Genomic DNA, 27456 nt, shown 5'->3' with positions numbered 1-27456 from the left:
ATTTGCACGTTTTTGCATTCAAAGTGGCAACGTGAGCATGTAAAACGTGAGCGCCTCCCACGCTCATGACGTGGCCCTTCCTCCTCACAGTCGCTCCCCCGTCAACCCCCCCAGCCGCTGACCCGTCAAACCCACGTTGACAATTACATTTCCTCTTCCCCCACCTCTCACTACGCAACCCTACCACTGCATAATTTTATAGTTTTTCCCCAAAACTTTATAGATTTTTACCGAGCATTGCACCACTAGGCTAGCGTTCCGATTTTTCACAATTCTGGCTCAGCATTGAGCTGCGGAAACATGTCTTACGGTCTTGACGAATGAACAAGGAGCAAAGAGTGTTCTTGACAAATGCAGATGGAGAAATTTATGTAAACCCGGTGTTGCCTAGCCATCCCCACTAGCCGGAGCCTGGGAAGGTGCTCTAATCCTTCCAATGTTCGCACAAACTCTTGCATCTAAGACGAGCCACCCATGCCCACCCATGGTGCGTTAAATGCATTTGGGTCGTGGGTTGGACATGGGCAAGCAATCTTGCCCGTCCATGATCTGTGGGCAGCACAGTGCTCTAAGGTTGGTTACACACCGTCAAAGGGCGCCCAAGTATAGTCCAACATGTCGCACCCAAAAAGAACCTTGGTTAGTTTTGAATTGGTGCACCCCATTACACACTAGCTCTCCATCATGCGTTTCACCCATGGGCACCCCCTTTACACACTGCCCCCAATAAAGCTTTTGTAGTGTGCAGGACCCTGAACACACAAGTGATTGGCAAATTTGAAGGGTGTCTATCGTTGGAAGGTTTGGTCATAGGCAGCGTGCGTGTAACAAGATGCTTGCACATCCATCGTTAAAAAACTCGCCTCCTATTAGTTCAATCAATCGCCAAGTGTTGGGCACATCTTTGTGTTTAAATAGCTTTACTCCTCATAATATTTTCTGAAAATTTTCAACAACCTCCAAGCTCATAGTTGGAGATAGAAAGTAATAAATCTGTATGTTTTCACACAACTTATATAAATGTATTTGACCACAAAAAGTGTAGGATTTTGTGACCTCCCATTTTTTTTCTCTTCAGATTCTTCTCTATTGTGTGTGTCAAAGTAAAGGGCTTGGAGGATCGTTACAAGAAGGAGGGTGAGGATTAGGGGGGAAATTCCACTTCAATAACTGATTAGAGCTGCACTTTTAGATTTCATACTCCTCTTACCTTACCATTATTCTTTCCTCTCTTTTTTGCCTCCTACTCCAAGCAACACCTATGATGGTTTTTACCATCTAGTTCAAACCAAGCTATCTCATTGGTTTTTTGACCATCCTACAAAAAGCATGCCTTAGTGTTCAATTTTCCTTTGCCTAAGTGTCTGCAATCGATGTGGAATTTTAGACTTGCACTCCATGTATACAATCCTTTGAACATCCATTCATTCAGCAAGATCTAGGGTAAAGCCACCTCTTATCAACCTTACGATACAATGATAACAAACAAACAATACATTATAATATATGTCCATGGTGTTGACACCCTTCAATGACCTTTCTAGCATTGCCCCATTAAAGCACAGTGTTGCACGAAGAACTTTCGACCCTGTTAGTGTGCCTTTCCACATATTTCTTGTTGATTGGAAAATCTTTATTACCTACCTCACCAATATGAAACCTGACGTAGTATAGTAGCCTACAAGCTCTCGGCTCTCTTTTTGTCCTCTCTTCCCCCCTAAAAAAAAGGGAGATCACAAGAGAGAGAGAGAGAGAGAGAGAGAGAGAGAGAGAGAATCGTAAATAATAACCCATGAATGATTGCTAATACTATATCATGGTTTTCTATCAGGAGTGAGAATTGTGCATAATGCAAGATTAAGAAAAGCAAGGCAAATAGGGGGGGGCAGGGCAGGGGGAGGGGGGTAGCGGATTTGGGCGAGGGGGCAAGCAAGGACAGGAGAGAGAGAGAGAGAGAGAGAGAGAGAGAGAGAGAGAGGCAGGAGGGGGGGAGAGAGAGAGAGAGAGAGAGAGAGAGATTCTTACACAATAGTACACGAATGCTTGCTAGTACTATCTCATGGTTTTCTATTAGAAAAGAGAATTGTGTGATGCACGAAGAAGAAAATCTCTTGTAGGCAGTTCTGGAGCAGGTCCCTGAGGATTGGCCATCCAATTCGCTCACCTCCTAGGTGGAAAAAAATAGACTTAACAAGATCTTTGCAAAGCTGTTTGTAGCGTAGCATAATGCATGAGAGCTCCCTCATCCTCGATCTCAACCAAAAGTGGTCGCTGAGGCATAGGTTTACGTAGTGAGCTTTATGCTATACAAAAGGTTATCCACTGCTGATGATGAGGGGAAGGATCACCAACTACATTCAAGTCTCACCAATCTACCCTCTCTATAAGAGCTCCTTCAAATTACTACATCATTTCTCAAGAAATATGGAGACATGTTGATGTGGGGATTTGTAGCACAGGACTAATATCAAGGTTCTATATTGGTTCAAAATTGAGAATGGCAATCATCGGGGAAATCTACAATGCACTTATCACTTGCTGGCCTTTCATCCGCGCATTGGTGATCTTAGTCAGTGATCTTAGTCATCTGTGAGATGCACAACATACTAATGTTCCACTAATTTGTGGGCTACACACCTTTGGAATCCGTGATACTAATACATGTAAAGGCCCTCCTTGAGGACTTTGGGTGGCTGTTGGGTGACAAGGATTGGGTAGTTAGTCACAGTCTTAGGCTCTCTTGTCTTTGTGGAAATGCCACTACGTGTAGCATAGGCCCCCTTTATCGTGAAATTTTGTAAAGGTCTCTTTTTGAAGCTTCAACTTGATTTCCAACCTTAAGTTGAAGCTTAGCTTGATGTTTGACATCAAGTTCAAGCCTTATATTGATTTTGGGCATCAAGTTGAAGCATCAACTTGTGTGAATTAAATTCTTAGCTTGATGTAAAATATCAAGTTGAAGCTTTATTCTACCTCAAGTTGAGGATTCAACTAGATGTTTGACATGTAATGAAATTTTTAACTCGATATTTTACATCAAAGTGAAGCTTTAGTTCTATGCTTTACATCAAGTTGAAGTTTTAACTTGATGCCAATCATTTATTGAATCTTCAATTCAATGTCAAACATCTTAGTGAAATTGATGTCACACATTAAGCTGAAGCTCTAATTCGAATTTAGACACAAAGTTCAACTTTCATTTTGATGCCACACATTAAGTTTGGATTTCTTAATTCAATCTCAAAACTAGCCTATGTGAGAGGTAATCAAGCTCATAAATCAAAGAAGGAATCTAAGATGATAGCTAAGGAAGAAGGCAAGGACAATCCATTTAATTCTCCCCCATAATTGAAGGTTGCAAAAAAGACTACAAAAGCTTCTAAGGATGTTTCAAGTAAAATTGAGAAAGAAAAGTTGCATACTAAGTCTTCACGTGTTGCAAAAAGATCATTTCTTCATAGAGCTAAATTTGAAGAGCACCTTCATAGAGAGGACCCTAGAAACTTTTGGTACAATTGGAAAAATTGCTAGCCCTCCTTGTTTGCAAGTTTTAGAAGAATAGTTTGAGTTTGAGAAAGATAATTTTGAGTTTGGCAATGAGTCAAAAGAATAAGAAGAGAGGTTTGTTCCACAATCCATATTCAGTTGATGTTAGGACCTCAAGCAACCTCAAGCAAGAGTTAAGAAAACAAACTACTTTTTGCCTTCTCTATGATTTGAATCCCATCTATGGTGGCAACTTATGGATCTAGAGAAGGAATATATAGGTATCCTATCCATGAATGGTCTTTAATATATATGCATGAAAGAAGATTGGCATTTTTCATAGCTAGACATTGGACATGGGAAAATTTCAAACAATCCTAAATCTCTTGGGCAGGTTCTTAGTGCAGATTATGAGGATGTGGATAGCGATTTTGTATTTATTAGAGTTGATGATGACCATCATGTTAGAGAGCTTGTAGGTAGAGAGAAACTCTTGCAAAAGGAAATGAGTGGCCTAATTAGTCTCTAATCATGATATTTGATGAGTAATGAAAACATTATTGTAGCACTTATACCATTCACACATAGAGAGGGTGTGCCTTCAATTGAAAGTGGGGAATCTCCACTCTAGGTATTTCCACCTTAAGACAATCTATCTAAGAAGGAAGGTAGCAAGTTATTACCAAGGTCTACCACACATAAAAATAAAAATAGGAAAGAGGTGCAACAAAGCTTCACTAAAATTGATCAATTGGAAGATCCGGAGTTAGAAATTGAAATTCTAGCATGGCAACCATCTAATCGCACGTCATGGCTAGACGATGATGTAGATGATTGCCTATGCTAGGTTGGGCTACTAGCAAAATCCAGCTGGTGGATTGTGTGCTCTTAGTATAGTGATAGGCACCCAGAGTCACACAACTGACACAAGAAACGAAGGGGGAAAGAGTGGGAGGGCGGCAAGTCTAGCTATATAAAGGCCTTAAGGGCAAAGAAACAATTCACTGCACCCAGGAAAATTTCTCTCCTATCCCCTTCCACACTCTCTCCAAGCCCCCTTCTACTCCTATGATGAATCTTCTGCTGCAACCTCGATGCCCCTTCATAATGTTGCCCAAGTCATGGGATCCATTGTTTTCCTTGGCTCTACATCATGCAACACTCCACCAGCCATAGCCATGACCAAGGGAGTTGTAGGATGGGGAGCCAAGGGAAACGGGTCATCGTTGAGTTCTCTTTGCCAGTGGTCCTTGAAAGAAGCAATTCTTTTTTAACCCCACCAGTGCCTTGAAAGAAGTTGCTATGACGAAGGCAATTCCTTGAAAGACTTGAAAGAAAAACCTCATGACCAACCATGTTGCAGGATGGGGAGCCAAGGGAAACGGGCCATCGTTATTCCATGAGGCACTGGGAGAGAACTCAACTTGGTGTTGAGCCTCTCGTAATTGCGCACAACCTTCCATAGTGGGGAAGAAACTTAACTTGGTGATCAGCTTTAACACACTGAGAGCATGCATCAATGTGCTGGAGCTCACCACCATATTGAGTTCCCTGTCCACTGTCAAATGTTGTGCTCGATTGACCTCACCTCCAAGTTGAGTTCCCTTTTCCAGTGCCTTGACTTCTAAAGTTGCCTATGAAAAAGGTTATTTCAATTACGAGGTGCTCGTATTGTCCACTGCATACGAGGAGTTCCAAGTCAAAATTGTAAGAAAGTCCTACCTACAATAGTACTACGAGCTACTCGTATTGTCCCCTACATACAAGGCACTAGGTCAAAAGTGTAAGAAAGTGCTAACAAGGGCAAAAGGTGACAACTAGTCCTGCCACAGTGGTGGTGTTGACAAGTGCTTAAAGAAGTGTCACAAAAACAAAGTGCAAGCATCTTTGTATGTAATCTGTTTTGTTAAATGTTTGCTTCGGATGTAATTTATTTTGTTTCAATTTTGATGTAATACTATTATCGCAAAAACTATTGGATGTAATTTCTTTTGTTTCAATTTCAATGTAGTACCATTATTGCCAAAACTATTGTTGGCTGTTACTTCGGTAGTGAAAGTGGCTCTAATGAAGAGCAAACGGCATATTTCTGCCCTCGTTTACATTTTACTGCAACCATAGGGATCGTTGCACAAGAAATTTTTGAAAAAACTATTCTTACTATAGTGAAAATGGTTCCAATAACTAGCGCGGTGCTTTAGAACTATGATAACTCCAATAACTAGTGCGGTGGTTGCAAGGAAACTATATTAAATTGTAAATGTCTACATTTTTCTTAGCTTGGAACTAAAATAGCTCCAAGAACGTGTGCAATCGTTATGAAATTGTTGCATAAGGAGTAATACGACTAAAATATCTCTAAAATAACACTATTTTCCTTGGTTTAGAACTAAAATAGCTCCAACATCCAGCGCGGTGGTTGTGGATATGGACCCTGAGAGGTCTCATTCGAGATTGACATGCCACGGTGGTCTTCATGCCAACATCATTGCTTGAACTAACACGGTGGTCAGCATAGCAAAAGATTGTGTTACGCAGCGATAGATGGCAAAGCTGCATAATGATAAGTGGTAAGGCAAAAGTTTTGTGCTATTGTCAGGCCAACGTGGTTGTGCTCAAACCAGCACGGTGGTCATCGCAACAAAATATTATGTTGCACAGTGAGACAGATGGCGAAGCTGCGCAAGCAAACATGGCAAGGCAAAGGCTGCATGATGTAGTCAGGCCAGAGGTAGAGCAACAGTCTCTGTGTTCATGAGTAAATGCATATAGTGCCCTGTGTCGAGCAGAGCTACATTATTGACCATGATAAAATTGCATCTCATTGTTATGCCAGTGCGCGTTCATGACGTCGGGAAAATTTTTTACGAGAGCGCGGGTCCATGCAAAATTCAAATATTCACCCAGAAGTGCATCGCATCGCGGCTCCAAAATGGCCCCGAAAATAGTTTCGCAATTGGCTACACCCAAGCAAACATTGACCCAATTGGTAGGATGTTTTTTTGCACTTAGGTCTTACAAACCCTTCCCAAGTTTTGTTCCATTTGGATCAATGTAGCCCAATGTGCCCTTGAGCATGCCAATTTTGTGCAAAGGTGGGGTATGGAATTATAATGATGACATCATCTATTAAAATCTTAGACTTTATAAGTCTAATTTATGGGGAAATTTTTTGGTAGGACTCTTTTTTTCAATATGTTATAAATTCTTACCAGCCTTTGTTTCATTTTGACCAATATATCCCAACTTGCCCTTGATGCACTCCCATTTAGTGCCTAGATGGGGTATCGATTAAAGAATGACTCCATCTATTAAAAGGTAAGGCATTGTATATCTAAATGGGACTAACATTGGTAGTGAATCAAGATTATTTTTTAATATCTTCTAAATACTTACTATTTTTTTTTCTATTTGGATCAATGTAGCCCAACTTACCCTTGATGCACCCCAATTTAGTGTCTAGGTGGGGTATGGATTTAAAAGTGACATCATCTATTAAAGTTGTGAAGCTTTATTGGTTTGAATGGAACCAAGATTGATATGATGATTTTTTGAAATATATTCTAACTCCTTGACATGTTATTTTGTATTTGGATCAATGTAGCCCAACTTGCCATCGATGCATCCCAGTTTATTGCCTAGGCAGGGTATGGATAAAAAAACAGTGCCATCCATTTGGGTCAATATACCCAAACATGCTAATGATGCACCCCAGTTTCGTACCTAGGTGGGGTTAAAAAAGAAAAAGGTGACGTCTATTAAAATGTACATCGATACAAATAAAAATAAAAGCAAAATATATAGGATGCCATAGATATACATTCCTTTGAGTCCCATGAAGCATGGAATTCCAATTTCGAATGCAAGTGGACATGTTGGTTGATTTTAATTACAAGCGTTGATATTGTGGGGGTTAAAGGCCACCGTGCCTTAACCTCGATTATATACAACACTCAAAGACATATATATGTGTGTGTGTGTGTGTGTGTGTGTGTGTGTGACATAGAAGATTAGGGTGTTTTGCACCCACCAAAACTTGTGTAGTTCTCTGTTGGCTCTCCCTCTCTCTCATGCTCTTCTATTCTACTTCCGTTGCGAGCACCCTCAACTAGTATTAGAGCCCAGGTGGTCTATCTGACAGTTGTGGGTGGTCTAGCTGAGCCCGAGAGGTCATTCTGCATCCATACAACTATGTGGGTGGCATTTGCAGCTTTGCAAAAGCCTATGGGTGCTTGTTTAAGCTACCCAGGTGGTATTTGAACCTTGTGGAAGCTTGTTGGTAGTTTTGAAAGTCTCTAGAGTGGTTCTCCAAGCTTTTGGGGGTTTTCAGAGCCAAAAACGTGGATTTGAGAGCCAGTGACTAATTTCTTGTTTGGTGTGTTGGAATTCAAGTTTGAAGCAACCATTTGTAGATCTGTTAGTTTCGGTGGACTCATGAGATTCTAAAACTTCTGTCTTGCTCATCATTCTCACTCCGATGGTGTTTACAAAAAGACCTATTTGCAAAAACGTTTTTCAACCCGTGTGTTGGACCTGGTGATTGGGACCATGGTTTTTGAAACCGTCTGTTCCATTGCATTTCGAAGGCCTGAAAACCCTTATCTGTTAGCTCTTGTGCAATTCTGTGGAGATTTAGAGAAGTTTCGTCTCTCTGAGCTCTCCCTATGTTCGAATGCCTGTGGTTCGGACCTGCTCACACAAGCTTCCATTTTGGATTTTGTCTATTCTAGTTAGTGGATTGGGGACGGGCTAAAACCATTATCTCCAAGTTTTTGGGCGATTCCGTGGAGCCTTTGCAGATCTGTGATACTCTGTGTCTACGAATTCATCTTCTACTTCAGATTTTCTCTAAGATTCTAGATTTTTGCCACATGGCATTTTTGCTAAGGTCTAAGTTACCTAAGGTTTATTTTCTGATAAATTGCAAGGGTTGACTCCCGGTTTCACATCCGCCAGTTGGGATTTCAGAGTTCTAGCAGAAGAGAGATATTTGTAGATTTTCTTGCTGAGTCCTATTATGCAGTGACGCCCATGTTTTGAGACATCCTCGGTTCTATTTTCACTAGCGATCATTGCCATGGGTCAATGATTTCTTGGATATACCTTATGCAGATCACTCTGGTTATAGTCTGAGTCGTGTCCGTTGATTTGTGGTTTGCATTCGGTTGTAATGGATGCTTTACAGGACATTTGGATGCATTGCGATCCTTGTTGGATGCACTGATAGGCCCAGATTGCCTTGTGGGATGCTTTATTGATGGACATTTACCTTATAGATGCTATTTTATGTTGAGGAGCAGCTTTGACCCATGGGCATAAGCATCAATAATGTCTCATCCAAGAGAGCATAGCACTATTAGTGCATCAACTACAATGTAGTGTTTATGCTTGAGGCATTTGGCTCTTATTGGCACTGGGTTTGCCATTGTTTTGTCATTATAGGTTGACATTTTCTTTTGGGCCAGATTTGCTCATATGGATGCATAGTATATGCACATGAGTCCGATGCATTTTGATGCTTTGAGATTTGAGTTTTTGATGACATTACGGGCTCCATTGTGGTGGCAGACATATTTGGGTGCACCTAGTATTTGGCGTGATTGTTTCTTACAGGCATCAGCATTTGGGATTTTGCTTTATTTACATCATGGCATCCTCTTCTATGTCTGAAAAGTAGTTTTTCAACATTAAAAATTTTGGCGGAATAAACTTTTCTCTATGGAAAGAATAGATAAGGGATGTGCTTATTCAAAAGAAGCAGATTAAACCCTTGGAAGGGATTGCAGCTAAGCCTGCAGCTATGTTTGAGGATGATTGGGATGAGTTGGATGCATTAGCAAAGTCTACAATTGGACTTCATCTTGTAGAGTCAATTTATTTCACAGTAGTAAATGAGAAGACTACAAAAGATTTGTGGAAGAAATTAGATGCGACTTATGAGAAGGATTTAACTACCTCTAAAAAAGTTTACCTCATGAAGAGGTTGTTTGAGCTACAAATGGAGGAAGGGGTCTCCATTGCTTCTCACTTGAATGAATTCAATATGCTGAATTTTGATGTGAAATACTAAGGCAATATTCCTCTTGTGTTCATTGCCATCCTCATGGGATACCTTTTGTACAACTGTCAGTAACTCTGCACTTGGTGGAGTACTAAATTATGATGATGTTGTGGGTAGCTTGTTGGTCGAGGAGATTAGACGGAAGTCCATGGATGGCTATAAGCAAGATGCAGCCTTAAATGTGCAAAGGGGCAGGTCATAGTTCAAGGGGAAGTCCCAAGAAAGAGGGAAGTCTCGTAGCAAATCCAGGGCACAGAACATTGAGTGTTACTATTGTGGTGGCAAGAAGGAAGCAAGAAGGGCCACATGAAAAAGGATTGATACAAGCTGAAAAGAGAGCAAAAGGATAAGAAAAATAATGCAGATTGGGGTGCAAATAAGAAGGAAGTGAGTCCGAGTGAGGACAAAGGAAAAGTGAAGATCGAGGAGATCAATGCAGTCACTGATAATAGTGATAATGACATTCTCTTTAGGTCTAGTCTACCTGTAGAGTTGATTACCACTTCAGATGATGCATATTTCGAGGATTGGCGGATTTTGGATTCTGGTGCTTCATTCCATGTTATGCCCATAGGAAATGGTTCTCCCCTTATGACATTGGAAAGACAGGTTGTGTGCATCTTGGAAATAACTATGCATGTGACATAGTGAGAGCAGGTGACATAACGCTTTCTTTTGCAAATGGGTCTGCATTTGTTTTGAAAAATGTGAGACATGTGCCTAAGCTGACCAAAAGTCTCATTTTAGTGGGTCAGCTAGTTGATGTTGGTTTTCAGACCACCTTTGTCTTTCAGAGTTGGAAAATTCAGAAGGGCACTATGGTTTTGGCAAGAGGTGCCAAGTGTGGGACATTTTATCCCTTACATGTATCAAGAATGTCTGATCATGTTGTTGCAATAACCGAGTAGCCAAGTACTTCTTTGTGGCATTGCCGATTGGGGCAAATGAGCCAAAATGGAATGAAACTCTTATGTGGTTTGGGTTATGTACTGCATTTGAGTTTTTTTGACTTTGAATTTTGTGAGCATTGTCTCTATGGGAAGTAGACTAAATCAGCCCATAAAATAAGGGGAAAGAAAGAGCTTGAAAGTCTTGATTTGGTGCATTCAAACATATGTGGTCCCATGCCTACACACAGGGCTGAATACTATGTGACATTCATTGATGATGCGACTAGGAAAGTATGGGCTTATGCTATAGCTCAGAAGAGCGACATGTTCCAGGTATTTCAGAATTGGTTGGCTTTGGTTGAAAATTAGTAAGGTAGAATGCTTAAATGCCTATGGAATGAAAATGGTGGAGAGTATCTCTCTCATGACTTTCAACATATCTGTGATACACATGGGATCACGAGGGAGCTCACGTCCCCCCATACTCCAAAGCAAAATCCACTTGCAAAACAGATGAACCGCACTATTCAGGAAAGGTTGCAATGTATCCTTTCCAATGCAAGTCTTTCTGGTAGTTTTTGGGCCGAGGCAATGAAGACTGTAGTGCATGTGACCAAGAGATCACCTAGTAAGAGTTTGGATGGTGGTATTCTTGAAGAGGCATGGAGTGTCAAGAAGCCCTCTTACTGAGGAGAGATGGGTGTACTTGGGTACGCAGATTCAGACTATGCAGGGCATGTGGATAGTAGGAGATCCACTTCTGGCTATGTGTTCACCTTTGTAGGTGGTGCAGTGTCGTGGATGTCTCGTGCACAGAATGTGTTGCTTTGTCTACCATAGAGGCTGAGTATGTTGTAGCCACATAGGGTTGCAAGGAGGTTATATGGCTTGATTGGCTAGTGGGAGATTTAGGGATTCATACAAGTGTACTGACATTGCATAGTGATTCCATGAGTGCTATTCAACTAGCTCGAAATCCGGTTTTTCATGCAAAGACCAAACACATTGAGGTCAGGTACCATTTCATCAGGGAGGTACTTGAGAACAAGTGCATAGAGCTTGTCAAGGTTCATACGGATGATAACCTTGTAGATATGCTGGTGAAGAGTCTACCTAGTCAATGGTTTGAGTATTGTATGTATTGATGGGCATTGGATAGTATGCTCACTAACTCTTCTCCCTTTTAGTGGTTTGGTGGGTGGGAAAAGGGCTTCTACTACCTCAAGTAGTAGTACGAAGAAGGTTAGGAAACTTCTTTGAGAGCTAGATCTTGAGAACAAGGAAACGATCATGCAAGAGTTTCATGTGGAGAAGGAAAGCAACCAAAATGGTGGGAGTAGTAGCCAAAATGTGGAGCTTTCCATATATAATAAATGATAAAAAACAACTAGTAAAGGATAATAAGGGCCCAAGGCTGTAATAAATCGTATGCATACGAATTTTAAACATGTAATAATGGATTGATGACACCAACCATACTCCCAAAAAAATTACATGCTTGATCAATTGCATATTGAGTTTTTGCTGGGATATGAGAGTACAAATTCAATAGTTCATGGATGTTAGCCAAGGTACAAATTCAATAGCTCATGCATGTTATCCAAGATGTACCAAGTTGTGAAGAGTTGGAAAGACTTGATTTGGAGGGGTGTTAAAGAGAATCAATCATGCCCACTATGGGTTCACAAGGAGGAATGGAAGAAATCCAATTGTGAGTTTAAGAAGACGCTAGACATGCACAAGCAAAAGCTTGAGGCTACCACAACAAGAGTGGAGAAAGTGGGACAATCCCACTTCGAATTAGACATACTTTGTAAGTCCTCTAAAACTTTATTCTTGTACAAACATAATAACTCTTTGGAATTGCATGCATTCGACTCACATTGTGTGTTGTACTTTCAGTGCGATTTCTCGGAGAAGTACAGATATGCATACGACAATGGACCCTGGGGAGGCCACTATGTAAAATCCCATATAGCACATGTGATCAAGGGGTATTTGAAAAACCCCCTACTTATATAATTTTATAACCTATATACACCCCTTTGTAAATTTTGAGATGATTAAAGTGTCCCACTTTTTAAATTAAAAAACCCCTTATGTATGTATATTTTATGTAACTCCAAAAATGTATTAAACCCCTTCTATTGATACACATGCTATGTTACATATTTCTTAGTGAACCCCCCAAAAAATGGACAAGTGCATTGTTTGAGAGAGTATAGAATTATGGAGAAAAGCCTATTGCTTTATTGATGTAAGTGAATCATCACATCTATGCTATGCTTCTTTTTATAAAATTTCCATGAAAATTCTTTGTACTAGCTTGAGATATGCATCTTTCTTAAGAGAATTTCTATGTTGTGCAAGAACGAGAATGTGATAAAATGTTGAGGGATGCTTGGAATGAGATGGGAGTAATTGGAGATGATGAAAGCGCGGAGGAAAGTGAAGGAGAGGATGAGGATTCACAAGAGAGAGATGGCTCCAATGGTACGTAGGTATGGAGGCTCTTCTCAAGTGGGAGCCATTTTTTGGGGATGAGTACATGTAGCTAACATGGTAGACCCCTCTTAATACTCTCCCTCCTCACTCACATATGTACACTTTTTGACATAGTGTGACTTTGGACTAAGTCTATAGCCTCTCTCTCCTTGCTCTCATACATACAGTTTTTGATGTCATACACATATACTAAAAACAGGGTGGATTAGATCTTGGGTATGCCGTAATTCACCCTTTAAAATTTTTCTCAATAGACTAAAGCGTTGAGAGAAGCATCAACAATCTAAGTGTGACATTGTCCATAAAGATGTCCATAAAAGTGTCAAAATTGCAGGCACATCTACGAATAGCAATGTTAACTTCCACACTTATTTCCATACTTATTTTGATGCTATTTCCAACGTTTTTTCACCCTTATCTCGATGCTAATTCCAACGTTTGTATCTCAACACTTTTTCCAATATTTTTGACATGAATCCAAAATGTGGGAAATTTTTTAAGTAATTTAATGTCCAAAAAAAAGTAAAAAATGGGATGATTTGTAGGAGTGGCTCTTGCTCCTTTCCAACTATTATAGAGCAAGTAGCCATCAAGAAATTAGAGAAGCATTGAGAAATACAAGGTGACAAAATGAAGAAGCTAGCGAAGCATCACAAGAAGAGATATAAAGAGCTGGACAAGTACCTTTCCATCATCTTTGATGCATTGGAGCAAACTTTAAATGGGTGCCTAAGGAATTGAAAGAGGAGAGCTACATCTCATATAACACGTGGTTGGTTACATAATTTATCACCATGAAAAACCACCAAGGGTGGCGATAATCCAAAGATGATGGTAGCAAGCCACCAAAGGAAAAAAGGAAGGAGAGGACCTTTCTAAGAGGCTTTACACGGTGGTGGTAAATGAATTTGGTCATCTATCAAAGGGAACCTAGGATAGACTATGCAATTGGATCTAGCAAAGAACATAAGCAAATTTAAACAAGAAAGGTGTATCACAAAGTGCAAATTTGAATTTTGATCTTGTCATCAAGTGCATTTGATCATGTAGGTTCTTTAGATGAGAGCTTCTAGGAAGCTTCTGAATTCTCATAATTACTTTTGTGAAGTATGTAACTTTGTGCTTTTTAAAACTACTAAAATTTCTTATTTGGGGACCTTTGATGAAATTCACCAGGCATTCACTCATAAATTTGCTAGTTTGCAAGAAATCATTTTTTGTGCTTTTATGGAAAATCTCACCAACCAAATTGTGATTTTTGAGATTTAGAAAAAGCAGATTTTGTCAAAATTTTGAGAGTCTAATCTTTCAAAGATTCCAAATCATTACTAGCTTGCAAGATTACCATTCTCAATTTAGTTTATTCTTCATGATTATGCACAATGAAAGGGAAAATACATGAAATTAAAGACACCATTCAAAGACACTCATGGTCAAGTTTGAATCATCACACACATACTTGCATGATACAAGCTCTTAAATTAAGAACCCCTCTATTTTCGATTGGGGGACCTATTCAAACACTCCTATCCCATCCAAATTAATCCACCTCACCCCTATGGAGCACTCCTATCCCATCCAAATTAATCCACCTCACCCCTATGGAGCCCTTATCCCCTCGAAATTTATCCACCCCCATGGTGGCCTTTACGAAGACAAGCATGGTTATTTTGAGAAGCACGTCTGAAATATAGTATGTCTCAAGTGCTAATGCTATAGTGTGCCCAACTATGCTCTTCTCCTCATGAATTGTAAAAGACCTCTTGAAACCCAAAGGACCCTCGGAAGCATTAAATCTTCACAACGATTTTGGCGTATGAGAAGGCTAGATCTAAGCTCTGAAGCACAGGAATTTCTTGGGTGGGTGACCTGATGCTTTGTGCTTGGCAGCTGCCTTCTCTGCCTTTACAAACTGCTCCCCTCTTTGGGCTTCAGCTATGGCTCGCTTCTCCTCAGCCTCTCTGTGTACGGCTGCTATCTCGTTGTTCATTTTCTCCACATAGGCTGCTCTCTTCTTTTCCAGCGCTTCCTGCACTCAATGAAAGCACCATAATCTTGCATTCAACATTCACCAAGAAACGATTACTTATTTGAATCAAGGCTATCAGTAGCCTTGCGTTTCATCTAAGTTAGAATGAGGCCACCAGTTACGTAACTTCAGTCCGCACAGAGCCTATCAGTTCTACATGTTAAACTGTTACGTGCGTAGAGGCTACTTTCATAAGGAACATCTCACAGAAGAAAACGAATACAACGTAGAGGCAGCTAAGCTATCAGTGCCATGTGCTCACTCATCACCTCTTCCTTCCTTAGCTTGGCTTCAGCTGCGGCTTTCTGCGTGTTCTCCCATGCATTTATCCGGGCAACCACCTTGTCGTACCTGTCACGTAGTCGCAAGATCATACAAGGTGCGTGGGTTCAGAAAAGTCCTTGCGTCAAGAACGAGCAAGCACAGAGGTTTATCTTACTTGTTGGACGATTTCGCTTTCTTGTTCTCCTCCCAGGCTCTGATTTGAGAATGAGTCTTGTCGTAATTCAACTTGGCAAGCGCTTCATCTGCAGCCATTCCAATTACCACCGTCATGACTCATTCCCCTTCCCCATCTCTTATATAGATGCACGAAGGTACTTTACGTCCAACGTCAGGGAGTACCTCTGTCCCTGAGCCCTGAGTCTTCTGTAGGGTTCTTCATAGCCACGGAACTGGCATTTGCCGGGGTGGCTTCTGCCTGATCTGTGTGAAGCTGGTCTGCTTCTGCAAACCCGTCAATATCGGATTAGAAAGAGGCATGAGTTAAAGCGCATGAGAGATTGAAATCTTGGCGAAAGGTATTTGCAAGTACCAGGCTTCGTGGTAGGCTTATCAGGCGTTGGGGGAGTGGAAGGTGAAGTCGGGCTGGGGACCGGAGGAGGAACCTGCTCTGTTGCCATGAAATCTACGTCTGCCTGCCACTTTGAAGCTTTCTTGGGCTGGATACTCTTCTGAAATTCATAACAAGAATTTGTAATCACTCGATCATTCTACGCAGGAGCAACAATTTTGCTCCATAACCCAAGTCCTCTCGTTAAGCGTCAACCACTTCCCTTTTAGTAACTGACAAGAAGCATCCCCTCTCGCAGAAGAACGGTCCGTGAGCGAGATACAGGAAAAAAAAGCGATCGCAGGCACAACGTAGAGGAACATAAGGGTGGAAAACGGAAGAATCTGTTAACTCTTAACAGAATCTTAACAGACCGAAAGAAGGAAAAAGCAGGCATACAACGACGTACCGAGGAAGGCGCAAGAACAAGGGAGGCAAAATACGAGGCGGAGAGAATTGGGTCGAATGGATATTGAGCAAAGGATACGAGAGAGCTGAGCTATGGCGGGCGAGAGCTCAGGTGATCGAATGCGTCGCCAGAGCCCAAGATTGCAATACGCTTAGGTGTACACTTACCAATTTGACATTTATAAGTAAACCGCGGTTGGGGGTGGTGTCAGCCAACCCCCATGTGGCCAGTACCTCCTTTGCCGTCACGGCTTCCCCTACCATTGGTTTCACCTAAACCTCATCTCTCGTCCCATAGCTTTCATCGTCACGCCTTAGCGACAATCACATCTTTGCATATCTCTAGTTAGCCATGCTTTTGCTCATACTAGCACACAATCTTTAATGTGATCCCGACTTCACATCTTGGCCTTGCCAAACTTTATCTATCAATCTCTCTTAACACTCAGAGCATGATTTGATTAGGTGGTCTATGCATCACCCACAATATTAATAGAGATTTGGTTTGCCCTCTCTTGTGGGGCCCTCTAAATACCAAGCTTGGAAGTTGATATGACAAACACATTTATGGAAAAGAAGAAAAAATCTTAATGGCTAATTATCCCCCCACATCGTTAGAGAGAATTCCCACCCCATTCCCACGAATGGCCTTTCTTCAGGCGAACTTGTGGAAGGACCTCTTTTTAGCATCAACAAGTGGATGATGACTTACTCAACTTTATTCTTGTCACCTAATACTAATTTGCCTTCCTTTGGAATTCAATACCCATTGCGGATGGATAGATGTAAATGTGTAAGTCCATGTGCTTCTAATATAGAATGGGAAATTTTTTTCCACCAAGCTTGACCCTTGCTTGCATCCCAATCTAGATGAGGATCTACAAATTGTGATTGTCCAAACCTATCATTGTCAAGTTAATCTCATAGCTTTGAGGCATGCACCTCTTGCCTTTTTTGTACTTCCCCCACACAATTTTTGCCTCATGAACTTTTTGTATGACTAACCTAATTGAGGAGTGAGTTTTCTCTTCACATGCTACTTTTGACCCACCTAATTATATGGCCTTTACCTACTTATCAGAATTGAGACATTGTTTTTCTCTATGTGCTAATGATCCTAAATTGGTGATGGCTCCATCAAGTTTGTTTGATTGACCTTTCAAAATTTTCCAATTAAGTCTTTAATATGTGCAAGCACATGAATTTTGTACAAATTTATTAAGAAAACTATGTAGTCTTATGCATAAACATGTATTTATGTGACATGTTGTAAGGTTACAAAATGATTGCAAATGACAAATCCCTAGGATTCACTAATCCTTTTGTTAGATTTGATGTCAATTTCGACATAAAAAATAAATTCTCCCATCATACTTAAGGAGTCAAATCTATAGCTTTCTTTCATGTCTTAGTAATGGTAATTAGTACGGTGTTCAAACAATCATTGAACAATCATTATAACAATAGTTATTTATTTCATGCAGTGAGAATTTAGAATGAATGATTTACTAAGGCTACCTTTATATGGTTCACTTTTGATAACGTAAACGAAATAAGTAGACATGCAAAGAGCACATGCTATTCATGAGTTTGCACTAAGACAATAATTGTGGAACTTGTTGTGATGGTAAAACCAACAAATGCTCATGCATGTGCACGTGCTATCATATGTCTCCTTTGGTAAATTGCTGACTCCTTTTACAGCCTCACAAATTCTTTTAATCTTCAAATGCACAAGTATCCTAATAGCAATAGGAATAAAAAAAGAATGAATCTTGAACATCTTTCAAACAAATGTAGGTTTCATGCATGCATGCATATCCCGTAAGAGAAGAAGCTTGTCTTGTTACTCTCCCTACCCATGCACCAAGATGATGCCTAAATTTTTGCCTTTTGCAAGTTCTTCTCTAGAGGTCTCCTCTTGTTTAATGCATGGAGAGCAAATGGAATTTATTAAAGTTACTTCTTGGATGGATATGGTGATGGTTAAGACACTACAAGGGGCTTCATGATGCAAAGGAAATTGAAACTCTTGTGGTAGAAGCATCCATATGATCTATCTTGCTCTCATGATAACGTTATTGATCAATTTGAACAATGCCTGCCACCTGGTGTTCCACAAAGAACAAAAATGGGTTACTAGGAAATAATGCCAAAACTCTTGTACAGTGGATATCGTTCCCAATCAAAATCTTTTGTTTTGGTGTCTATAGGCCTTGACCACCCTCTTTTACCTAGATACACGAATGTGCACATGTATCACCAACAATGGAAAAGAATGTGAAAAGGCCACAAAATTTGTGGTTACTGTAATGGAAATAACAAATATGACCTCTTTCTACTAATGGTTGACAACAACTTACACGGTATTAGACAAGATGCTGAGCGCCTGGAACCCGCAAGTAGATGAAATGATGAAGAGGCACTTCGAAGGCCCCATGGCAAGAATTAAGAAAGTATCAATTTTGAAAGTTGTAGCACATAGGGATACGAATACACAGCTTTGGATGCTTGCCTTGATCTTTTTGCACAAGCACTGGATGCTATACATAGATCCTGCTATCACACAGACACAAGTTTGTCTATAAATCTTCATATGGGTTGTTCATTACCTACTTAATGGAATGATAACTCACAATGTTGTGGCATTCTTTCCTTTCATTTTTCTAGAAATCATCATGAGGTTCCATAAGTAGGTTGTGATTGGTGCATTTGCATGATGATTGTTGTGCGTGTTCATTCATTTCCCTATAGCATAAATGAGGAAATCAGTCAACCGGGCCTTTCCTTTCCCCATGCATGCAAATACACATTGTCTCAGTGGTTTGGCATGTGAGGTTGCACATGCATGAGCATGAAGGTTGGAAAGAGTAAGAGTAAAAGTTGACATCAACATTTGGCAATTACTTGAGGGACATTGGAATGTGGTGAGTGAGCATACAGAGAACATTGCCATGCTAACCATGTATAAGGTGTGGCATGCTAACCATGTATAAGGTGTGCCTGCTACTAGGATTCATGCTCTACTTTCAAAGATTTGCAAAATTTTCACATCCTAATGGTGGGAGAAATCAACTTATTCCAAGTTTCGTCTGTGAGCTCAAGTGAGCCCATTGAGCAAAGTAAACGTCAAGCAAAAGAACCTTTATCATGAGCATTTCATGGAAGACCAAGAAGGCGAATGGGAGATGGCAGAACCTAGAGCAACCACACAATGGCAAGAGATCAAAAATCTTATCCCTAAGCAAGTACAAGACCTCAATATGGGGGCTAGGAGGCACCTCATGCATTCAAGAGAAGCCAAGCAATGACCCATCCCCTACTACTTCAACAAAGAAAAGGTTTATTCTTAAAATATATGAACGTATTTGCATGGGACTGTATAGATCTTTGAGGCATGCCCCTTGAGATCAATCAACATTGAATTCCCTTGATAAGTGATGCAATGACAGTAAGCCAACAACATTATTGTATGAATCCAAATTACGCCAAGGAGTAAAAGCCAAGTTGGGTCTCTTAATCAAAGTTGGTTTCATTTAAGCCATAAACTGAAGTGATTAGTTGTTGCCCATAGTCATGGTCCCAAAGAAGAACAACAAACCACTGAATGTGTGTGAACTATAAAAAATGTATGCCCAAACTATACTGGACCCATTTGCAATCATGTTCATAGATATCAGCTTGAACCAAGCAGCTAGATATGATCTTTGCTCATTTAAATTCCATGGATGGCTACAATGGGTACAACCATATATCAATCATCAAGGAAGATCAATAGGAAACAACCTTTATCATAGAATGGGGTGCCTATGCTTGCAAGGTCATGCCGTTTGGCTACAAAATGCACCATCTATGTTCGAACAGTTTATGGTTGATACCTTCAAGGATTATCTCACCAAATGCCTTCCTATATGTTTGGATGACTTTTATGTTTACATAAATGAAAATAATCACTTATATTGTTTGAAGAAGGTCCCTGGAAGTAGGCATCTCACTAAATCTTACTAAATGCCTTTTTTGTGTGCATTCTGGCATCTTACTTAGTCATCCTTTTTCCCAAGAAGCAATAATTGTAAGAAAACAATACAACGTTTGTGCTCAACAGATAACAGAATCTCGTATGCAAGAGAGAAAAGAAGTTAATATGGAGAATAAAAATTTTGATTACTGTAAAACTAATACAATAGATGGCGTTGCCTCCCAACCGTGCGCTCCTGTGTGAGAAGCTTCGATGGCATGTTGGAAACAGTAGAGGATGGAGGCTGGATGCTAAGGAATCAGGGTTGCTGTAGCCAGTGATGATGATGGCCTTCATGGGATTGCTCTTATATAGCCACCAGTCGTAGTCAGTTAGACCCAATTGTTAGATCGACCCAATCGGCCCAAAATGGCCGACTGGAGGTTGGTCTCGAAATAGGCCACGAACCACACGTTAGAACCATGGCCTAGAGCCATTTGGGATCATCTGGGCTCCAAACGGGCCCCGCAACCCAAGAGTGGACTGCCTCAGGAAATGCTCTGTTTACCCTTAGTGCGGTCAGTCATGGGATGCCTTCCCGCACTTGCATGTAGCCTAGTTCGCAGTGTGCCAACTCTATTTGAAGCCATCCAGCCATTAGGCCACACATGGCCCCCATCTGGTGTCCAAACTAGGACCTACCGGATAACCTAGCTACTCAAATGCCTTCTCCTCATATGGGGGGCTTAGAAGTAGAGTTAGCTGGTTCCCGCGTAGTTACACGAGAGTGGAGCATTGATATCTAACACCCCCCCTCAATGTCCACCCATAAGTGAACTACTTTTTCACCCCAATGCCAAGTCGATGAAGATACCTCTCTAGCAAGTCTCTTCCAAGAGCCTTTGTGAAGATGTCAGCAGCATTCTTTGTAGTCGGACAGTACACCAAGTCGACCTCTCCATCCATGATGAGCTCATGTACCTTGTGATATTGAATCTCAATGTATTTTATGCGAGCGTGGAACACAGGGTTCTTTGCAATTGCCATGCAACTCTGATTGTCACATGATAACTGTGTAGGCTTGTTCTGCACTGCACCCATGTCCCCTAAAATCCTCCTCAACCACACTGCCTCACAAGAAGCAAAACATGCTGATTTGTACCAGCCTCGATAGAAGAAAGAGCAACTGTAGGTTGCTTCTTGCTGACCCATGACACAGCTCTAGATCCAAGTGAGAAACAGTAACCTGTCATTGATCTCTTGCTGTCCACACCTCCTGCCCAATCCGAGTCACAAAATCTGGTCAAGATGTTGCCCTTGGTATAGGTGATGCCATAATTAAGTGTGCCTTTGATGTATTTCAGCACCCGCATCCCTGCCCTCCTATGGTTCTCTTGGGGCTTATTGGAAAACCTGCTTAGTACACCAGTCGCAAAACTGATGTCCGTCCGCGTGTTGCACAAGTAAATCAAACTGCCCACAAGCCTTTTGTACTTCGCTTTGTCCACCAGTGGTGATGAGTCCCCGTTTGAGAGCTTCATGTCAACCTCCATAGGGGTGCCACCTGTCTTGCACTTAGCCATGCCAAATGCCTTCAGTATCTCTCCAGCATACTTCAGCTGTGAGATGAAGATCTGTTTTGGCTCTTGCTAAACTTCAATCCCCAAACAGAAATGCATCAGTCCACAGTGAGCCCGTCTGTACTGAGGGAGTGGAGGTGCTAGCCCCCTCTCGGTAGGCATCAATCTGCTGGTACCATGCTCGTGGGGCCTGTTTCAACCCGTAAAATGCCTTCTTTAGTTTACAGACTTTACCTTCTGAACTAAGGATCACAAAACTTGGTGGTTGTTCCACATATACCTCCTCCTTGAGATCTTCATTCAGAAAGGCAGATTTTACATCCATCTGAAACACGGGCCAACTTTCCTGTGCTGCTAAAGCAAAAACACTACGAATTGTGGTTAGTCGAGCTGCGGGAGCAAAAGTATCTTGATAATCAAAACCATGTACCTGTGCGAATCCTTTTGCCATGAGCCGAGCCTTGTACTTATCCAACGTGCCATCGGACTTGTACTTGGTCTTGTACACCCACTTGGTGCTGATTACCTTGCGTTTTGGTGGTCGATCCACAAGGTCCCAAGTGTTGTTCTTCATTATGGAGCCATACTCCGACTGCATAGCCTCCATCCACCTATCATCACCCTGTGCCTCTTCAAGACACTTGGGTTCTTCAACACGGATCACCTCTGTCATCAAAGCGTAGTTGACCAAGTGTTCCTGCGCCCTTCTTTGCTCCTCTAATCTTTTGGACCGGTGGTGTTCGGATGGTTCCTCCTCAATGGCTAGAGGTTCTCTGCCATCCAAAAGCTACTTTACCCACTTTGGGAATGGCCATTGCCATTGTGGTTCTGCAGGCTCTTCTTCCTCTTCTTTATCTTGAATCCTCCCAAGCACCGTTGGAGGAGTTCAGTCTACTGTTGGTGGTTGTACTGGATGGATATCCTAGTCCTGGTTGTCTGGGAAGGAAGCATCCTCCTCCAATTGATGCGGCTGTTCTGAGAAGACCACATCGTGACTTACTATTACCTTCTTGGTAACAGGATTATAGAGATGGTAACCCTTCGCCTCTTCATTGTAGCCGAAGAAAATACAAGAAAATACACTTCCGGCTCTTCGGTTCCCATTTGGTCCTATTAGCATCAGGGACATGCACAAAACAGTCACATCCAAAAACTCTGAAATGTGCAGCTGGAGGTTTCTTACCAGAAAAGGCCTGCAGTGGAGTCATCCCGTTCACAGACTTCGTGTAGCTACGATTCAGAATGTAAACTACCGTGTTACATCATACTCTTGCCCATTTTGCAGATGATGCGCATCTTGCGCTCTGCTACTCCATTTTGCTATGATGTATGTGGCGGGGGTTTCTGCCTCTTTATCCCGTGACTTTTGCTATGATGTATGTGGCGGGGGTTTCTGCCTCTTGATCCCGTGACTTTTGCAGTAACTTTCGAATTCACTTGATGTGAACTCACCACCTCTGTCTAATCTCAACTTCTTCACCTTCCTTCCTGTTTCTTTCTTGACCATTACATGCCATTCTTTGAACTTACTAAAAGCCTCATCTTTAGTCTTCAGGAAGTATATCCATATCCTTCTACTGTAGTTGTCGATTAGCGTCATGAAGTAGTAGGAACCACCCAAAGCTACCGTCTCCATCTTTCCGCAGAGGTCCGTGTGAACGAGCTCTAGAGGAGACTTTGCCCTCCTAGCCTATTTAGGAAAGGGTTGCCGATGCTGCTTGCCCATCATGCAAGCTTCACATACATCGGCAGATCTGTAATTTCTGGTAGGTCTGCAATCATTCTACTTTTATGCATCTCCTTTAAAGAACTAAGGTTTAGATGACCAAACCTCTCATGCCACAGCTTAGTGTTGCTCACATCGGCTCGAGCACTGAAATCTGAGAGTTCGTAGATGTTGTTGCGCCGTGTACCTTTACCAACGACCTTCCCTTGAAGATCCAAAATATGTGCACCATTGTTATCGAATTGAACTTTGAGGTCCCAATCCGTGATCGCAGAAATGGACAACAAGTTCCTCTTGATATCTGGCACATAAAGAACATCAAACAACTATTTTACAACTCCATCTGACTTGAGAGCAGTCTTACCTTTTCCTTTTGCTGGACATTTTGCATGATTGCCGACTGCTACCGGGATGTCATTCCCTACCGGATTTTGGTGCCCAATTGATTTGGTATGCGCCACGTGGAAGGACAAATGCGTACATTTTTACAATCCCTACTAGCACGACTACGTATGAAAAATGGCACACATACTAATGAAATATGCACGTGGACTTATCTGTTGGGGATGAAACTTCACACGGCTCTTAGGCTACCCTGGACGTACATCCACGCAAGATTTGGTCTCCAACTGATTCGGTATGCGCCATGTGGAAGGACAAATGCGTACATTTTTACAATCCCTACTAGCACGACTAAACCCTAAACCCTAAACCCTGAACCCTAAATCCTAAACCCTGTTGGGGACGAAACTTCACACAGCTCTTAGGCTACCCTAGACATACATCCACACAAGATTTGGTCTCCAACTGATTTGGTATGCGCCACGTGGAAGGTATAATGCGTACATTTTTACAATCCCTACTAGCACGACTAAACCCTAAACCCTAAACCCTGAACCCTAAATCCTAAACCCTGTTGGGGATGAAACTTCACACGGCTCTTAGGCTACCCTAGACGTACATCCATGCAAGATTTGGTCTCCAACTGATTTGGTTTGCGCCACGTAGAAGGTATAATGCGTACATTTTTACAATCCCTACTAGCACGACTAAACCCTAAACCCTAAACCTTGAACCCTAAATCCTAAACCCTGTTGGGGATGAAACTTCACATGGCCCTTAGGCTACCCTGGATGTACATCCGCGCAAGATTTGGTCTCCAACTAATTTGGTATGCGCCACATGGAAGGACAAATGCATACATTTTTACAATCCCTACTAGCACGACTAAACCCTAAACCCTAAACCCTAGACCCTAAATCCTAAACCCTATTGGGGATGAAACTTCACACGGCCCTTAGGCTACCCTGGATGTACATCCACGCAAGATTTGGTCTCCAACTAATTTGGTATGCGCCACGTGGAAGGACAAATGCATACATTTTTACAATCCCTACTAGCACGACTAAACCCTAAACCCTGAACCCTAAATCCTAAACCCTGTTGGGGACGAAACTTCACACAGCTCTTAGGCTACCCTAGACGTACATCCACACAAGATTTGGTCTCCAACTGATTTGGTATGCGCCACGTGGAAGGTATAATGCGTACATTTTTACAATCCCTACTAGCACGACTAAACCCTAAACCCTAAACCCTGAACCCTAAATCCTAAACCCTGTTGGGGATGAAACTTCACACGGCTCTTAGGCTACCCTAGACGTACATCCATGCAAGATTTGGTCTCCAATTGATCTGGTTTGCGTCACGTGGAAGGTATAATGCATACATTTTTACAATCCCTACTAGCACGAATAAACCCTAAACCCTGAACCCTAAATCCTAAACCCTGTTGGGGATGAAACTTCACACGGCTCTTAGGCTACCCTAGACGTACATCCAACCAAGATTTGGTCTCCAACTGATTTAGTATGTGCCACGTGGAAGGTATAATGCGTACATTTTTATAATCCCTACTAGCACGACTAAACCCTAAACCCTAAACCCTGAACCCTAAATCCTAAACCCTGTTGGGGATGAAACTTCACATGGCGCTTAGGCTACCCTAGACGTACATCCATGCAAGATTTGATCTCCAACTGATCTGGTTTGCGCCACGTGGAAGGTATAATGCATACATTTTTGCAAGCACCTTTTCAATGCTTAATGTTTACAATTACAACACACAGCATTATTTTTAAAATACATTATGTATTAGATGTGTGAATTGAGATGTTTGAAATTCAAAATCATACTCTTAATCTTAAATACGCACATGGGGATGAAACTTCGCACGGCTCTTAAGTTTAGTGTAATAATTGCAAGCATTGATATATACGAAATTCAATATGATATTCAAAATGATAAAGTTGGAACTTGAACACTTTTTCAATGCTTAATGTTTACAATTACTTCACATGGCATTCTTTTTTAAATACCTTATGTATTAGATGTGTGAATTGAGATATTCGAAATTCAAAATCATACTCCTAATTTTAAATGTTTATGTTACATTTAAACAAACTATAAACTGAGATAAACAAAGTGTGAAGAACATCATGAAAGTACGAAAATGCTCATACATCATAAAAGTAAGAACAATATCATGAAAGTACCAAAATGAATCTGTACATCATCGTCATCATGCTGCAGAAGTGCATCCCTATACAAGAAACGTGTGAAGCCTAAACAATCATCCTGAATCAGAATCTGATAACTCTACATATGATCCTCTAGTGGAACGCTGACGTGGCTCCTGTATGACCCACTGTCCAACCGTCCGCTGTGTGCCCTCAGGCAAAGCCGGCTCAGATGGGCCAGCCTCATCACCTGCATGAGATGGGCCAGCCTCATCCTGATGAAGAGGAGGGCATGCTGCATGCGCCACCGCTGCCATCTCTGCCTCCCTCGCCTCCTCTATGTATGCGCGTCTCAGCTCCCATAGCCGTGCATCTGCGAATACTCGTGCCTCAAATCCAGCGCGAGTAATCGTCTCTACATGTAGAAGACACTGGTCTTGGCCCCGCCCTAGCTGCTGCTCCACCCACTGCTGCAATGATGTCTGCAGCTCTGCCTCTCGCTCAATCTGACGTGCCTCCTCTGCTCGTGCCTCGTCACCTGGCATGAAATCACCATATGAAAAGCGTCGTGGAACGCACGCTGCAACCACCGATGTATCAGCACCCTCCTGCATCAGCAACGCTCTCTGTGCCTCCTCCCTGTAGTGCTCTGTCAAGACTACGCGGGCAAATGGATCAATGGCCTGACGATGACCAGGATATAGATCATCCATGCCTAGTCCTCTGTATGTGGCCACATCAATGTCAGCAAAGCATACAGGGCACACTGATCCTGCCACCATGTGGCGGGTCATGCAATGGAGATGTGCGATGTGGCCGCACCCTAGTCCAAACCACCCTACGGTGTCAAACTTCTCGTGACAAAGGACGCAAGTGGCAGTAGGAAGCCTGGCTATGATTGCTACGTCTATGGCTGTCCTAGTCGGCACATCTACAGGAGGAGCAGGGTATAGGGCCACGCTGGGGTCGATCCTATGGCGAGATGGATCGCGACTAATATGCCTCAACTGCAAAATATAGTGCTCCGCACGATGGTATGCTATGCGTGTCCGAATCCTCTGCTCCTCCAAATCTATCTGCAATAGTCGTACGCGAGACTCCATCTCCTGACGCAATAGATGTGCCTGCAATGCAAACATGTCGCGTACATGGTGAGAATTAACAAAAAAACTTCAGTTCAAAACACGCTACAAAAAAATAAACTAACATAATCAAAATAGCTAACCTCGTCCCTAGACTCGGCCAACAATGCCTCCAACTCTGCAATCCGTGCGTCTCGAGCCTCCAACTCGTGCTGAGGCGGTGTAGATGTGGGAGGTGGTGTAGATGTGGGAGGCTCCATCGATGATCGAGGTGGGGGAGGTGGAATCGAAAGTGATCTCGATAGGGCAGAGACCATGTGCTGCAAGGATGATGCCACTGAATGAACATCCCCCCTAATCTGTCCTCCAACAGCTTCACA

General features: G+C 41.9%; 1 protein-coding gene across 2 annotated transcripts; it reads right to left on the bottom strand.

Annotated features, from left to right (window-relative positions):
* Positions 1-14403: 14403 nt before the first annotated feature.
* Positions 14404-16340, bottom strand: LOC147892878 (remorin-like). 2 transcript variants are annotated; one of them, XR_015542368.1, is made up of 7 exons: positions 16213-16340; positions 15786-15924; positions 15596-15697; positions 15411-15498; positions 15241-15322; positions 14535-14971; positions 14404-14491 (listed from the first exon to the last, which is right to left on the bottom strand). XR_015542368.1 is itself a non-coding variant. In XM_087387683.1 (6 exons), exons 2-6 carry the CDS (start codon positions 15871-15873, stop codon positions 14774-14776), a joined length of 558 nt encoding a protein of 185 aa, XP_087243809.1. In that variant the 5' UTR covers positions 15874-15924; positions 16213-16340; the 3' UTR covers positions 14515-14773. The 2 variants fall into 2 exon arrangements, 1 of the variants encoding a protein (XP_087243809.1); XM_087387683.1 differs by lacking the exon at positions 14404-14491 and having other exon boundaries at positions 14515-14971.
* Positions 16341-27456: the final 11116 nt, after the last annotated feature.

This window comes from Dipteris shenzhenensis, chromosome 16, assembly GCF_047967505.1.
Source record: "Dipteris shenzhenensis isolate YYH24624 ecotype China chromosome 16, Dip_SZ_1.0, whole genome shotgun sequence".
NCBI classification, from domain to species: Eukaryota; Viridiplantae; Streptophyta; class Polypodiopsida; order Gleicheniales; family Dipteridaceae; genus Dipteris; species Dipteris shenzhenensis.
Note: the sequence above shows the minus strand (reverse complement) of the source record. Positions and strands in the feature narration are given on the sequence as shown.